The sequence below is a fragment of the Scomber japonicus genome, chromosome 3, assembly GCF_027409825.1.
Source record: "Scomber japonicus isolate fScoJap1 chromosome 3, fScoJap1.pri, whole genome shotgun sequence".
NCBI classification, from domain to species: Eukaryota; Metazoa; Chordata; class Actinopteri; order Scombriformes; family Scombridae; genus Scomber; species Scomber japonicus.
In genome coordinates, this window is record NC_070580.1 from 24,534,807 (window position 1) to 24,552,485 (window position 17,679).

The 17,679-nt window shown below is 38.1% G+C and overlaps 1 protein-coding gene across 1 annotated transcript in view; it reads left to right on the plus strand.

Annotated features, from left to right (window-relative positions):
• Positions 1-2,502: 2,502 nt before the first annotated feature.
• The window catches only part of LOC128355310 (neurexophilin-2), a 34,502-nt gene continuing 19,325 nt past the window's right edge, over positions 2,503-17,679 (plus strand). Inside the window, exons 1-2 of the mRNA XM_053315555.1 lie at positions 2,503-2,654; positions 2,756-2,840. Of these exons, the coding sequence (XP_053171530.1) occupies positions 2,503-2,654; positions 2,756-2,840 (237 nt within the window). The remainder of the gene's footprint in view (positions 2,655-2,755; positions 2,841-17,679) is intronic.

The window sequence follows — 17,679 nt, forward strand, 5'->3', positions numbered from 1 at the left end:
CATCAAGATAAGACTGAACATGTGTGAAATTTTAACTCAATCACTTCTCTTCTTCATGATGAATTAATTTCATCAAGATGAGGCAAGTATCACCTTGGATATGAATAAAAAGAAGGTTGACTGCAGGATTTACATTTGAACACTTTTGGGTGTTCAAATGTAAATGCTCAAATCATTTTGATCAGCTTTAAACCAAATGAATGTTTTTCACAAAATTTCATGGGGGATCAAAAGTAGAGGAAAGCTGCAGGAAAAATAATTTAATCATCAGTAGGATTCATCTCTGGAGACCATGAGTGTTGAATCAAACTTTCATGGCAGTCAGTTCCATATTTGACCAAAGCACTGTACCAACAGACTGATATTGCCACCCTTAAAGTCACACAACTAGCATGGCTAAAAATACCACCCAAAAAGAAAAAGCTACAGTACTAATTCAGGCCCAGTCCTCTTTAATTAATATCTGCATCATATTATCAATGAATGTTGATAGAATGATGTTCTGTCCAGTCTGTTCTTTCTGACTAGAAATCCGTCAACAGATGTTGGCACAAGTCTATTATTCAGGCCCAGTGTGTGTAGATATTGGATGCATTGGAGGTCTGGTAAACTCAGGTAATACCATTTCCCCTAATGCTCAGTTATACGGTAGATGATTGATATTGATCACCTTCTTTTTTTCTTTTTCTTTTTTTACAGCACTTTTATCAATTTTTGGGGTATTTACTATCCATTTATTCCTTGTCTTAGCTTTTATTTAAAGTAGTTATTTTGAAGTAAGGGCTGTACAAAGTATTCACAGTAAGAAAAGGCAGGATTTTGTAAAAAATCAAGTTAATTTTTCTGTTTAATTTTCCAACTTGCCTCCAGCTGTCAGAGGAATCTTGCTTTGGTTTGGATTGACTGGGTTGTGAATGCCAGATGGTGGGATTTCACATAACTGCAAATAACATTGGCAATTGGTTGAAGCTTTTATGTCGGAAAGAAAAACATGGAAATCGGAGAAGCCGACAACTTGAATAAAACGCCCCCTCCTGCCTCTTCTGGGTTTTTATGGTGTTCCAGGATGCACAAGTTAATATAAAATGCTAAACAGAATGGCTTTCATATGATAACAGGTTATAGCTTGGCAGTGTTCAAATACAACTCAGCGTGTTTCGTTGGTTTCTTTTTCTGTGATTCGCTACCTTTACTAGCTGAACATTTTCAAGCAAATGAGCCTGAGTTCTAGCAACAGAAGAAAAGAGGGTTTAATTGTGCTGCTGCATATAAAATTGGTCACATGTAATGCTGATGGAATGAAAATTCAAAAGTGAGCAAAAAAAACCTTGAATCAGTCTTAAAAATTGGAGTATTTAAATTGCTGAAATTGCATGGTGGAGACTAGTCTAGTCACTTTCAATGTCAATCCAGGTATGAAAAGCCAAATTAAGTACAGTATATTGCACTGTCAAATCATTTTTCAAAGTATGCTGACAGTGATTGCTAGTCTTTAGCATGGCTTTGTTGCCCAATCAAACATCTAAAAGTATCCAAATAAACTTGTGTTAAAATCTTAAACTGTCATATCCTGGTGAGCATAAAGTCTGCAATGGGAAGGGGGATTTAAACATATGTTATGGTAATAAGTGTTGTCTGTACAGCCTTTACTTGATTTAAAAAATACTGCCACACTCCAAAATGTCAAAAAAATAGGCCTATAAGAGTGTTAAATAAAGAATAAAGAGCTACAAATTGCTACAAACAGTCTGTATCCCACACCATAGCAAGGCATATTTTTAATGAATCAAAATTGTTTTGCCAAAATGTACCCAACTGGGTAAAACTTGCACAGATGCAATAATGGATTAACTATGTCCAGTCCCATTGAGTTGAAAACCATTAGATCACCAATCAAACTCAAGCTAATAGGTTGTTAAAAAATAGCACCAAGTGTTAGTGCTATTTTTTATATAACTGTTGGGTTATTTATCCAGACTACAAATTGTGTGCTCTAGCTCCTTTTAAACTTACATGTCACTGTGTATTACTGATAGATAAACATGTACCTTTTTGCAGTTTCAAATGTCCTGTGCGTTCATATTTTCATTAATATTGTCATATTTTGTACAGCTAATAATAGATTTGTGGCAGCTTGAAGGTAAAGGTAATCTTGTTGCATATGACACTGGGTCAGAACTATATTTATTAAAGCAACTCATTGTCTTGAGTTGGATTGGTTTTGGCTCAGTGATTTTTAGTGTGAATTTATGTAACTATATTACAGAAAAGGCTAAAATAGAATGCATATCTGGGATGAGGAAAAAATTATTTTACAGTCCCTTAATCATTTGAACCCAGGAGAAACAAACTTGAGGAGTAGTGTTTTAAGAATCGCTACACCGCACAAGCTTTAACATAAATACAAATTATCCCTGACCTGTTGTCAAAATGAGTTCTTGAGCTACAGCGAAAAACAGAGAGAAAGAGAGAGAAGCAGAACACTGGGCTCCACATCACACTATGAAACCCGGGTTTCACTGCCAGGATAATCTGGAGAAGAAGGCCTGGGCACAGCTGCTGTCTCAACCCCATGAGGGTCTCACGTCTCCAGGCTTGAGCCACCGTCCAGCCTCCAACATAGCTCTCTATAAAACTGCCAGAATGGCGGAGGAGTAAGTGGTGGGGACGGAGATTGTTGTGTTTGGTTGAGATGGTGGACAGAAAATATGATGTCTAAATCTAAAGCTCCATGTTTTTGTATCCTATTCTGTAGTTTATCCTTTTTGGGCCTCATACAGTTTTATGTTTCCTCTCTTCCCTCTGCCTTCGTGAAGGGAAGGAGGATGAGGGCAGAGCAGGCAAAGCACATATGGAGGTCCAGGTCAAGATAACCACACCTGATCTGTCTTGAACTGAGCTCTACCCACACTGCAGAACATGCACTCACACAGCATTTTAATGCATCCCCGCCTAGCTCAATGGATGGGCTACCATTATTACAATTGTACTATGTATGACTCACCAATCTTTATGGAACGACTGTGTAAAATTACTCCCTGAGAGGAGTTTGTGGGAGCAAAAAAAGGGAACATCTGAGGAGATGATAACGCCTGAAAAGAAATCAATTTGAAAACATTACTCGTAATCTGTTTGCAGTAAAGATATGTGACAGAGACATGCATAAATAGAATGGAGCGACAATAAAATGAATTATTCTCAAACATACTCACTGACACGTATATACAACCAAGGGGTAAAATTAAGGAATGCAGGGTACATTAGGAGCACCTGATTGTTCAGTGTTATCATGGCCAAGGTGGGAAAGACAAAGAGCTTATTTATAACACAGCAATCACTACTGAGGTATTATAGCCCTGATGGCAGAGGGGAGAAAATGAACACTTAGCCGAAGCCGATGAAGGGACATTACAACTGGGTGTGTCATGGCCCTGTAACAGTGTCTGCCAAGAGGGCAGACATCCATCACTGCATAGTATCCTAAACAGAGGAGAAGGGGGGAGGGGAGCCTCACAACTTCACCCATCATCATACTTTTTATGTTTACTTTAAGTAACAGTGAGGTCAAAACATTTGAATGTGTTGCTGTAAATATTTGAGCTTTTTAATGTTGTGTGCAGGATTTACTTACTGTTGGCAATGTGGCTGGATATCAAACCTCAGTACTTCTTTGGTATGGGTGGATATGTACTGAAATTATTATTGAATGTCAGGTTAGGTTTGTTATCATTTTTATTTGTCATTTGATTAGATTGTTCCTCACTTGAATCACAATTTTTGACAATTTCAGACAGTATTGCTTTAGGATGTTGCCTGAGCAATAGCAATGGCAGTCAGTCCAACACTTTGGTTCAGACTGAAATATCTTAATAAAATGGATTGGCATGAAAATTTCCACAGACAGTCATGATCACAAGAGGATAAATCCCTCTGGTGACTCCCTGAATTCTCTCAAGTGCCAACATGAGGTTCGGAATTTGGTTTTTTAGTGTAATGTCTTATCTGATGGATGAATTTCTGAAGACATTCGTGTCTTTGGTGACCCTCTGACTTTTCATGTAATCCAATCAAATCAAAATGTTACTTAGTCCAATTTGGACAAGTTTGGTTATGACCAAATGCTTGCAAAACTAATGATATTCCCATCAGCTTCGGCTGTGCTTTGAGTTAAGTGCTAATTGAGCTTGCTAATTGAGCATGTCTACAGTCATGACTATTTGTCTTATAAGACATCATTTAACAAATGAGAACTCTGGCATCTTACTGTAGGTAAAAAGAAAAAGGGATTTGGATTAAGTATATATTTATAACTCACAAATGCATGCTATATTTTTTGAATTTTTTTGAGAGGGGGTGTTTTTGTTTGTTTTGTAATGTATTCAACTATAAGTTTTCCTGAATATATCCACTGGGGTATTGTTGTTGTTGTCCTCTTTTGCATGATTTAATAAATAAAGCAGCAGAGGGAGTTTCTGGGCGTGAAGTGGTCAGCCCTACTTTAGATTGCTCTACTGGTGTTGCTCCAATTTGAGAGGTCCCCAGTCATCTTCATGATGTGAGCAGTGTGTTAATCTCTCTCTCCCCAACTCCCTCTCTCTTTTTCCTGGCTGCGAGGAGCAGAGTCGAGCTTTGGAAATAGATCACATCAGAAGGGACACTTGGCTCCTGATGATGGGCACCGTGTTTGTTTCATACATGCATGATGAGTAGCTCAGCTCTCGGCGGGGGCCACAAGTTACGTATGGTATAATGCTGCTGTTCATGGTCAATGCGTTGCCTAGTCGCAGCTCCCTCCTGGGAAAAAGACATGCTGTGCCTCATACTTTTGATATGTTGATATCGCAGAATGTATCCTGATGTGTTCACGTGTGTTTACTGGTGCGAGAGACAACCATGTGAACTGAACATCTAGGCTCATACAGATTGCCAAATTGTTTCAGAATCTTAACAAAATGAAAGCTTTTGTATGAGTCTGTGTTTTGCCTTCTTTTGTGCACAAACTGTAATGAGCTGTGTTTTTACTGTAGCTGTATTTTTAGGCCTGCAACTAATAATAAACCCTGTCAATTATTATCTCTATTATCATTTGGTTAATAAAATGCTGAAAAATAGAGAAGAATGTTGTTTACTTGGAATGACCAACAGTCCCAAACCCAAACATATTCAACTAGCAACAATATGAAACACAGAAAACAGCAAATTATCACAATGGAGAAGCTAGATTTAAAATGATTAATTAATTATCAATATTTTGTTGATTTTTTTTTAAGTGATCAATCAACCAATTGTTTAAGGTCGAATGTTTTTTTTGTTTTGTTCTGCACACATGTACACAATATATGCATATATGTAGCACAGGAGGTATTGGAGGTATAAGACAGTCTTGAGTTCTCACAACGTCTTATGATTAATAGTGACACACCTGGTAGAGATATATTGAATAGGAGTTTGAGCATGTAATGAAATTTTAAAGTGTAATCCAAGAGACACCAAATATCATAACTCATGGTGCAGACGGCAGAGAATGCTCAGGGTCAGCTCAGCGTGAGAAAACCTGCCACAGATGGGACCATGGAGGAGGGATTAGTTTGTATCATTTTTTAATATCTCTGGCATGGCTTGTAATGCATTAATTCAGACATGCACTGGATTTATTGGAGAACTGAGGCAGTGTGAGAGGAATAAAAGACATAGGTAACCCAGCTAGAGTGGTGACCCCCTTCATAAGCCTCAGTAGGCACTGAACCTCAGCAATCACACTATCTTAATAAATAAGAGATTCTGCAGAAATCCGCTGGACATACATGAAGGTCAGGGATTAGATGTGTTTTTTTAAAGAAGATATGCATTCTTGTTTGTTCTTTCAGCGATTCAGGAGGTCCATGGGATGCATTATTGAGATGAAAGCAACACAGTCTGCTTGTACAATCTGTTTTTTTTTTCCTTTTGGATTTGTTTACTGCAGACTGTTTTCCCATGTTAAAACTTTCTTTATATATTGTTTCCTGGACCCAAGCTTAATGGAGGGTGACCAGGAGAATTCAGTAGAGAAGCGAGCACTCCACAGGACCATTTGGTCACAGATCCCTAGTACCTCTCTAAGTCTATTTCTCTATTTCTCTGTCTCTCTACCTCTCTCTCTGTCTTTCATCTTACACCTGTCTCACCCGCCACCTGCCCGTCAAAACCTTCACAATCGAGCCTCTATCTTTCACTCCATCTCCTAGTTTCTCCTCCTGCATGCTCTCTCCACTTCCTCCTCTCCCCTGCTCCCCCACCTTGATACTGGTCATGCCTGGCCTACAACTACTTTGCCAGTGTGTCTGATTAAAATGTAGCCCTAGAAGAAATAAAATATGTGAGGAGAATTTCATAGTTTCAGCTTCCAGCTTCTTGTGCTCTGATAGCTTCTGCTGGAGCGCGCTTGTGGAGACTGGTGGTTTGTGTTTTATTTTTTCCCTTTTCCTCTCTTGGTGGTTTCTGGCTCCAGTCACCATGTTTCTCTCTGGGTGTTTCTGGATCAAAACATGGCAGTTCTCGCTGCTGAATTATATAAAATCTTTGCTTGGTTTTTAGTTAATTAGCCCGCGAAAAGAAGAAGCAGGGGGCATGAAGAGATTGATGGCAGGAGAGAGGGAGTGGTATGTGCGCAGGCGGCGAGGGTAGACTTTCCCTCCTTTAACTTGGTCCAAGTTGCCCCAAAGGAGGTTACTGGGGGGGAGTCTAGGTCAGGCCTGAGGAAGGAGAGGAGAGGAGTGCAGAGCAAACTGAACTTGAGGCTGCGTGGGCACATCAGAAAATCATCTCACATCTTAACTGCCCTCACATTGGGAAATTTCATTATACTCCTCATGCAGAGCTTAACTGTCAGCGTGTGTGAGAGGACCTTGACATGCATTTTACCAATTTATGCTTTTGATGTTATTACAGATTCTGAACGAAGGAATTATCTGTTGAAGGGCTGTCCACAGTTTGTGTGGAAGTTACCAATATGTGAGTAGCCTCGAACAACCAGCCCATACATTTTGTTCACTCACTGTGGTGTAATGAGGCTGGTTTTGTATCTGCATGTGTTATGGGAATCATCAATGGGTAGAGACCACACAAAATCCACCTTTTAAACAATTAATAAATAACCAACAACCTGAATGGAGGATGGAACAGTTTAAAACAACACTTAAAAATGATTTCCTGACAAGTGAGTTTTTGTGTTTTTTTGTCTGAGGGTCATGTGTTTTATATTGTTGATTCAATTATTGTTTTCAACATGAAGAATTTTAATTTCAACTTTTAACCACGGACAAGGTGTCCTTAAAGTGCTCAGAAAATTGAAATTTGAACATCCATGACAGCTGGGCAATTTCCATCTGCTGAAGCTTGTGTAATACAACTGAAAGCTCCAAAACAGCTCTCTGTTGATTCTAATAAAAGCAGTGCAGCCACTGAAATGTGTTTAGATATGCAGTGCCTGTTATTATTCAGAAGTTGGAAGTTGGACAAGTGGTGCTCAGCTGAAATTCAAAATATAGTTCTGTCTATTGCCATAATCTAAACCACTCATCATAGTTCACCCGACTATAGATCATGTCATGGCAAAAATGGAGCTTGTGAGATTTACACTGATATTGAAGAGAATACCATAACCTGAACTGGTGTTTGCCAAAATCATAATGCTGTTGTTTCCAAAAATGTTCCTTTATTTAACTGTCTGGATCTAGCTAATTAAAAACTCAACACTTTCTTTCAATGGATAAAAGTTCAAATTGCGACACACATGCAAACTCTTGCCTTAATAAAGATAGCTAAAACTGCAGTCCTCAGAGTAACAGCTGAATCATATATTCACATTTACAAAAAAAACCCCAGCTTTTTCTCTCTCTCTGGGTCAGGAAACCTTAAATGGAACTAGTTTCCTAAAGCCTCCGTTCACTTCGCTCACCAGATGTCACCCTCCCCTCGCCAAATACTTGGACCAGACCCCAACCTGCATGTAGCGACATGACCAGTCAGTGACATAATGTGGCACCTAGAGAAACAGACAGGGAGAGAATGAGGGGTAGAAAGTGACAGACAGAGACAGACAAAGAAACAGAAACATATGTTCCACCAGTGTGAGAGTGGACATCTCACTGCAGAGAGCTGCATGTCTGTATGCTCAGCTGAGAGAAGTGTGAACAATGTAATGCAGCATAAACAAGGAGGCCAACAGCAGCACAGATTGAATTCCTGAAGGACCAACCCGGGAATGCTGATCTTACTCTTCTTTCTCTCCTTATGACTTTGGACACAGAACTTGGCAGCAGTATAACCTTATACTTTCATTGCAAGTCTGCTTTAGTAAAATGTGTTGCATGACTGAATGCAGAAAGCTCAACTAACTACAGTTCAGGCAGTGAAAAGAAAACATCTTGATTGATTTCATTTGCAGATTCTGTGACTGATGGCCACTCCTGTACTCACTAGGACTTTAAAAACTTTCCATGTTCTACTTTTCTTGTAACAAACAAAAAAACAAAAACATCTTATTTTTGTAATGTGTACTGAATTTGTGCATCTGATATTAAATTGTGAGGTTTTATTCTGCTAGAGTACAAATCTGCTTCTCTGAATTGTAAGTTTTGTGCTCTTTTTCTGAGAAAGATCTGTGCCTAAAAGAGAGTAATTTATATTTTATAATTTTGGTTTCATAGGGGCATCCTGGTCTGTTCAGTGAGGGTGCTGTTGTTTCTTTGTCTATGTAGGCAGAAATTATTTGAATAAGCAGACAAATTATTTTATTATTTGCCATGGTCCACGGGCTTCCATCAGGACATTCATGAAACAAATAACAACACTGGGTTAAGAAAAAAAAACTTAAAAACCTATTCAGCTAAATTACCCAAAACATTGCAAACATAATGTTCTATGCTATGATAATGATGTTGTACCACAAACACCTTTTTAATACTGATTAACAGCCACACAACACAAAAAGGACAATACTTTGTACCATAACCTACAATAGCTTTCTAGCTGATGTCTCCATGATTCAGAATCCCACAGTATCACAGGTACTGGACTCAGAATCAAGCGTTTGCATCTGGACAAGTTTTGACTTCATGCTCATTAATATGGGTAGCAACATTGCTCAGCAGAGAATTTTTGAATGGCTCCAAAGCCATTGCATTGCACAAATCAGTAAATGTTTTAACTTCCAACGTTGAACACCTGCAAAGAGAGTTTCCAACTTTCTGCCAAAATCCATATGCATGTGTTTACCTGACCTTTCCTGCGCTTTAAATTTCTGCTGGTAGGCTACTGGCACCAACTCATATGCTTTAAACACAGCAACTTTGACTGCAGTGCAACTCTGGCTGTTATTCACAGGAAAGGAAGCGTCAACTTGTTCAGCCTTACCAGTTAAGATGCAATGCAAAAGCAACGTACGCTCAGAATCAGGCCACCCTCTACTGTCAGCCACATGTTCAAATAGCGAAAAGAATGTGTCAGGATCCCTTTCACAAACTTTGGCACCAGACACAAATTACCAGCCACATCAAAACGTTGTGGAGACTCTGGAGACACAGAGGAATCATTAGAACCTGAGCCCACTGCCATCTTATCATCTCGAATCAAAGTCAATTTATATTCTTCCAGCTTGAGCTTTTTCATCTCTGTTGCCTGCTTCAATTTTTCAAGAGCCAATTTCTCCCCTTTCTGTTTGCTGCTGAAACTTACCTTGTTCTAACTGCAACAAAAGTAGTTCTTTCTGCAGCACAAAAGTTAAACCACTGTTTAAACTTTCCTCACAAGGAACAGACAAACCCACGATCTTAGGAGCAGCCACATCAAAATGCCTTTCGCCTTTGAAAACCCCATCCTCGAACAAGTTAGCCTTCAGAATTGTAAGGTGTCTATCGCCCAAATCCTTCTCAAAATGGTCAGAGATATTTAGCAACTGCTCCTTCTTACAGTAATTCAAAACCTCCCCTGCTGCAGCATTAAAAAAAATTAAATATACGGCATGACAAAACAATGGTACCTAACCAATAGAGGAATATTATATACTATATATTATACACTAGCAAAAGATGGCTCAAATGCACATCTGCCTGACAAGAAACTTCCTCCCTAGTCCTCAGGTAGTTACTTGTGGCTGGTATTCATGCACCAATAGTCCAATGGAGTGGCGAGGTAGCCAGAGAACTAATGACCTCTTTGTATCCATGGATGTGCCCCTGAGATCACTAATCACGTCCACCACTACACTACAAATTCCCTCTTATCAGCAACTTCCTGGTCTGAAAACTGTTTACTTTCATGAAGTCAATACATTTGGAAATCACTTTGACATCAACCAAGGACTTAAGCAGTTTCAGTTGAGCTTAAGATGACATTCTTACATCTTAGATTGATCACTGCTTTGTTTTTTGTTCTCCATTCTGTCTTTCACCACTCTTCTATATTATCCTATACACCTTTTTTGTTTTCTAGGTATTCATTTCCTTTACAATTTTTTTCGCTCATTTTTTTGTGGTTGGATGTTTTCTAACAGTTGAGATAAGGATCCCAGTGTGATCTCATGTCTTAGTACATCAGACAGCGGAGTATTGAAAGGCCAGTGTTGTGTCCTGATGGCCTGCTGAGCCACATAAATCAAACACATGCACACACAAGGACAGAAAGGAAGAGATTAAAAATATATTTGTGAAAGATTGACTACCCTCTTGCCTTGTGGAATGGAACTGCCAAAAGGTAAAAAAAATAAAAACCAACATACTACTGTATATGTACCTGTTCAGTAGTCTGGTCTCAGAAATCCCTGCACAGACCTTGAATGAGTAAACCCTCATTTTAAGGGCGACATACACCCAGAATTTATGGTGTAGTCTACAATCTGAACATCATTCTTGTGATCAACTTTAGGACTTAACCTTAGAGTAATATCAAAAATGATGTGTCCACAAATTTTACTCCTACATCATTGTGTGCCTCAAGGTTTATCACATCCTACAAAATCTCATCAGGCAAAGCAATTTGTATTTAACTGGATGTGCATTATTTGGAGATTGCCACATCCACTAAATAGAGATTAAAATGAGATTTACAAATGAACGTTGCTGATAAATGTTTTTTTGTAATTTTCCCCGGCGTTTAATCCACGAGATCCTCGCAAGCCCCCCTGTGTCACCCATATCAATCCTGTAATTCACATTCCTCCCCACCATTTTTGTTTTTGCATTTCATATAATATACACTACCTGCTACACTTATTATTAACTACACGACATGGATTACACAAGGCTTTGAAATTTAATGTGTGTTTCAATAACGTGTGTTTCAGGCCACATTAATATTTGTGTATCCCTTCTACCCATAATACTGCTGCACCTTAACAGCTCTGGGTTTTTTTATGCACGTCGCCTCAACAATGATTTCTATTTTGGTAAGAATTGATTTTCATCTGTGATAACAAATGTTCCTCGTTCAGATATCAACCCACCGTCCCATTTTCATTTACCACGTCTGATATAGCAAAGATTAGATTCTGTTGCCAAATCGTTTCGTTAATGATTTCATTTGTGTTCTTCATTGAGATATCAAACCCCAGTGTCTCCTTTACATTCATATTTCCAGTATGTAGAGATTACATTCAGTTGCCAAATCATTTCATACTTGTTTTATAGATCATACTGAATGTCATCTTGGAAGTCAATCCTTCAAGTCTCAGATGTTGCTTGTCTGTATGCACATGCAAAAGAGGATTTGTACCAGACTATTATTGCCCCTGCAGTCAATTTTCACATTTCATTTTTTTCTAATTTTAGGCACCAAAAAAGATGGAAATTTATTTGGCAAACACATAATTGAAAGACATAACTAAGACACATCTAAGCATGAGACAAGAGAACGTCAGTGTTAGTATGTGGAAACATTTGAATAGTTACAGATCCGCAATGGTGTTCACCACCAAAGAGGTTAAATGAACCTTTTTAAACTTGAGGGATTGTACTCCTTCATAAAGTGAAGTTTGTGCCTGGGTACTTTTCAGCTACATTTTTTTTTATTTTGTGGGATTTCTTAAGCAACACTAAATCTATTTTTTTTTAATTTGCAATTGGTGATTTGTGGTAACGGGTAGGTATGTATGTTTTGCAATAGACTATCTATAATGCTTTGAAACTTAAATTATTATTTAATTGCTTTTTATTTAGTAACAAATTTGCTGTCTACTGTGGATTAAGATGTGAGAAAAGATGTCATGCAGCTCTCAGTAAGTGTTGGTGTAAAATGGAATTTGTCACAAGTGGATTCACAAATATTATTCAGTGGCTTCATAAGCTGGCAGTTTTATTTGTGAAATGTGTCATCAATTTAAATTCAGTTCAATGCTGTTTTTCTTTCTTGTTTCTAGTTAGTTTCATTAATAACATGTTCTGTGAACCCTCTGAAAGGGTCATAAAGGAATGAAATGTTTTTTTCTCAAGCTATGAGAACATAGAAAACCATTTTCCACTGGCTGGACAATGGCCCTTTCCAAAATGGAAAGTGCTATTTTTCATAGAATATTGTTCAGAGGGGCATGAGGGCCATGCTGAAACCATTTGTAGGATAAAGGCAAAATGATGTACTGAAATATATTAAAGGTAAACCTTTGATGGTTTCAGTACATAATTTTGGCTCAGTTGTTATTGTTTGTGTTGGAGCAGTAAAAGAGGAAATCTAGTTGTTTTCTCTGTCGACTGTTCTCTCTGTGTTGTCATGACCTGAAATAGCAAAAGCAAAAAGATAGCTTTGCTGTTATTCTAACAACATAAGTGTAGTGTGTCACACATGCAGGAACACTTACAAATAAGAACCAAACTGTATTTTGAAATGGAGAAAAAGCCAATCAGTCTGGGTACAGATTTATTATTTTCTTGTCAGCATCAAAGGAAAATGTTGAGGTGGTATGCTGTTGAAAAAAATCCACCCTGTATTTATTTTGCAGAATTCTTCAAATGCTATTTTTGGATGATTATTACAGCAACTTCTACAAAAAATAAATGTAATTTTCACTACACTTTTATAGTAATTGGCTTGTAGTGGATTAGAAACAATTCTGGCACTTTTCAAGAATTCTCAGTTTCAGTTTAGTTTTCAATTACAAGCTAATTAGGATTGTCCAGGGGCTGTGAGCAGCTTTACCAAGGACCCCAAACAAATGTGTAAAGAGTGGACTGCTGGCTGTATTGACCTGAGGGTATATTGGCAAGGCTAACTCAGTTTGTTTAGACTGTTGTGTTTGTGGGTTAATTGTTCCCTTCAGACCGAGCCTACTGAGATGATCTGAAGAACTCTGTCATCCTTCCTTGTCATTCTGAGGCCGCTGGAAAGGTTGATAAATAAGAAGTGTGCGAGGAAAATGACTGTCTATCTCTGCGGAGAAGATGTGATGACTCTATAAAGGCATGAGAATGTGATAGATTCATATATTTGAGGTTAAAGGGGGAGAGAGAACATTGTGGCCCTCATTCTTCATTCTACTTTTGTAACTTTTTGTTTTAACTCGTGGAAAGTAACTGAGTACATCTAATCAAGGGAAATTCTGAGATACTTGTACTTCACTCAAGTGTTTTATTTTAGGCTACTTCTACACTTACATTTAAGAAGGAACTCTACCATATTCATCTGACAGCTATAGTTTGCAGTTACATTGCATATTCAGATTTTAAAAACCTGTAAAGAGCATATAAAATATGATCAATTGATATACAGTAAATTAAACTACCCAACAGCAGCTTTACTGTGCAACATTAAAATGCTGCGTCCATGTCAATGCATTAGTCAATGTAATGTAAGTGTGATAGTTATGCAATAGTTTAATACAGAGTAATAGAACTGTGACAGAGACCATTTTTGCCTGCATAATGCCTGATTTTATTTCTATATTGAGAGAGAGTTATATGTTGATAATACTTACTGTATGTGCTTTAACTTGGTACAGTTTTATATACAGGATGTTTGCTTGTAGTGGAAAATGGTAAATGCATATATATGCTACCTTACTTTAAGAGACAAACATTTTAAAATGTTTGCCTCTCATTCACCCATACGCACACTCTACCTCCTGAGCCACAGCTGTCCACAAAGTGGAGTATTTTTACAGAGCAGTATGCAACTTTTACTTCTTCCACCACTGTTGTCACTTCACCCTAATTCCAAAAAAATATTATAGTCCCTGAAAAAATTGTTTTCCAACTTACCCATTGTGGTATTGAAGCAATGCATTAGTTTAGAACTGCAAGTTGATTAACTGATTAGTCGATCAACAAAATATTAATCATCGACTATTTTGATAATACGTTTGATTTTGAAACTGTTTTGTTTTGAGTAATTTGTTAAAGCTCCTCTCTAGACATGTTTTAAGACGTATTGTATATAAAATACTTTGAATTATATTATTTGTAAATATGTAAATAACACCTCTTCTTTCTCCCTCATTAAACATTTCTAAATCTATTCATTCAGATATTTGTAATTTCTAATATTTTCCTCTTCACCACAAGATGTATCCTACTTCACTATAAAGTCCATTCTCAGTGTATGTGCACTGGAGGCTTCAAGTTTCCACATCACATTTGTGTAAGTTGAACACTGGATCATGATGGCTTCCTAGCTATTTGTTATGTCACAAATTTTGCATGTAGGCCCACCCTTTAAAATTGGGTCTTCAGTGAGCACTTGATAAACTTTCCGCTTTTAGCAGTTGGATGTGAACTTGCAGGGTGAAGCTCAAACATGCTGTTCAACAACAACAGTAAGAACAAAAAGGAAAACATATTTTTGGATGGTGCTGCTAAATGCTAAAATGTTCTGGTTCCAGCTTCTTAAATGTGAATATTTCATGGTTTCTTTAGTCCTGAAAAACTGAATATCTTTTGGATCTTCATTTTCATTATCTGAGGATGTGATCTTGGGCTTTCAGAAACAGCGACTGCCATATTTCAGACATTTTATAGACTGAATGACTAATCGAATTACAAATGAATCAAGTTGAGTTGAATCACTGCTGTAGTTTTAATTGTTTTTGTTGTATTTAGCGGGTTTCATACAACCAAAGAAATAGTAAGCAGGACATTGTTAGTGTTTCTCGTACATCAAACAAAAGCCCCATTACATAGTGGCAGAAATATTAAAACCTGAGAAAATAAAACCAAAACCCAAAAGAGGGATGTGATGTTTGGTTTGATTGATTTGGCTGATGGCTTTTGATAAAGTGCAAACATATAACATCACATTTACAGCTGTCCATTAATGTAATAGAGTTAAAATGGGTAGAGTTCAGATGTGAATCTCCCCCATTCCTTTTCAAGGTTTGATGCAGTACGAGCAGAAATCAGATTGCTAGAAGTTAGTGTTTGCTTTGCTGAAAGCTTGAGAGTGCAAGAAGCATAATGTCATTACTGATTCAGTCAGCAGAGGGGGTTGTCAGGAAGGATGGAAGGAGTGGAAGAGAAGAAAGAGGGGGAGGAGGTGGATGAAAAATAAAATAAAACAATCTCAGCTAAAATTAAAAACTGCCACAAAATGAAATAAAGATGAGTGCTCCACTGAGCCACAGACTGCATATAAAAGACAATCCTGTGAAATATACATGGCTGGTTGGAGTATTGAGCAGAATGCTAAGCTCAAAACTCTACCTGTAACTTACAATACAGACCTTGATCCAGAGCCTGTTGATCAACTCAGAACATTTGGGGATCAGAGCAACCGCTGTGATAAGTCCAATGGAGCTGTTTCCTGCTCACCTTGGCAACAACAGAGAGGAAGACATAGAGGGGAAGAGACCATCTCCCATATTTAATAAGATTTGGTGTTATTTTTCCCTGTCTGTAATGCCTTTATTATTGCAGATTGGCTTAGTGGTGAAAGGTATCGATTGTGAGGCAGAGCCCCAACTGGGATTGAAGAGAAAGAAATATAGATGGAGAGATGGAGGGTGTGAGCTGTTCCTATCAGGTGATTTGTATGCGCTTAAAAAACATGTTCTTTTCCCATTAAACAAGGTGTTTCTTTCCACCATACTTTAGTCAAACAAGTGGGATGCATTTGTTTAGTTGAATGAATCAAAGCAGCTGTATTTTAGTCTCCGATACAGGTTGTTGTTTTTTCCAGAGATTTTTTCAAAACGAGTGTGTAGAGAGAATACACCAGTTACAATCGGTGTATGGTGTGTTTACTTGCATGTAGCAACATGCCCAGTGAATGCTAGAAAAATACAAATCTATGTGTAATATCATCTACAAGAGACAGCTTGAATAAAACACAAAAAGGAGAATATATTTTGAGTTTAAAATAAAAGAGAGACATTAAATACATCTTCCATATTGATTTGGGAGTTTAGATAATGTTCATAGTTTATTGATGCTTAATTATGTTCTGTTGCTCATTCAATCCCCCTTAAGCCAACATGTACTACAGGAGGATAGTTAATTGTTTTGCTTTCTCCAGCAAACCCTGACCAGAAATAATGACTTGGCGGAGCAAGAAAGAAAAGATATATGGAGATGATGAGTGAGTGATTGTGTTCATGTTCCTATTCTTAGCCTTACAGTGGGGAAGCAGGGCTAATGATGCTTCCTGACCTTAATGCCTAGCACTCAAGGTCAGCCTGCCACTGATGCATTGTGGGCAAGGTGTCCTGGACCGCAGAGGAGCACTGCCAGATTGAGTTTGTTGTTGTTTGCTGTGACTTTGCCCCAGAATTTATCACTGTTCTCCCTGAAAGAATAACAGATACAATCACAAAGCAAGCAATTTATTCAGCAGTGCGGCTGTGAGGGAACTACTAGCACTTGTTGTACAACTTACAAACCCAATCTTTCACTTTCTTTAAGTTATGCAGTGACAACTCTACACTAATGCTAATGGGAAAATAATGCATGAGAGACAAAAGATACAGGATTTTCAGAGAGTCAGAGAAAGTTGTGATTGAGCTACCTGGCTAGCTGTACTAGTAGTTTATCTCTGCCTTTTAGACTCAAGACCATTTCCTCCAAATATATTACAACCAACTTTATTTGCCAAGTATGTACACGAGGTATTTGATTCTGGTTTGTAGGGGCTCTTGGTGTACTCATAACAATGTTAAGGAGATGCACATGGTCATCCATCCAAAACAAGGACAACAAAGCTGAACCATAGACTGTATATATAATGGACGTAACAGCCGTGACAGCCGATTTGTGGACTGCTGCTTTGAGGCCAATAGTATCGGAACTGAGCAGCGCCATATTGAAAATTTGAGGTGCATGTCGGGAAAAAAAGAACACGGATTCGACTTACACTTTAGGAGCAAGGAGACGGAGTGGGGGAGGTTGTGAGGGCTGGATCTCAAGGAAATTGCACGCCTAACTACCACAGTCTACACCGGCAACCTGGTGATGCTAACCAAGTTAGCTGTTACAACTAACTATAACCACAAAACTCCAGAGAAAACTGTCGGTAAGTTCACAGCAATTTCCATATAGTCTATCTGTCCTTTTGAACACAAAACAGTTGCCCCCTGGTGGCCTTTTGATAGAATGCAGTTCTAAGTTACTTCTGCGTTGGCCTCATTGCCTGAGCTGAACAAGTGAACTCAGATGAACGAAAGTATATAGGTAAAACTATTTTTATAAATTGTAAAGAGGATACACGTAGTGCAAAGGTGCGAGT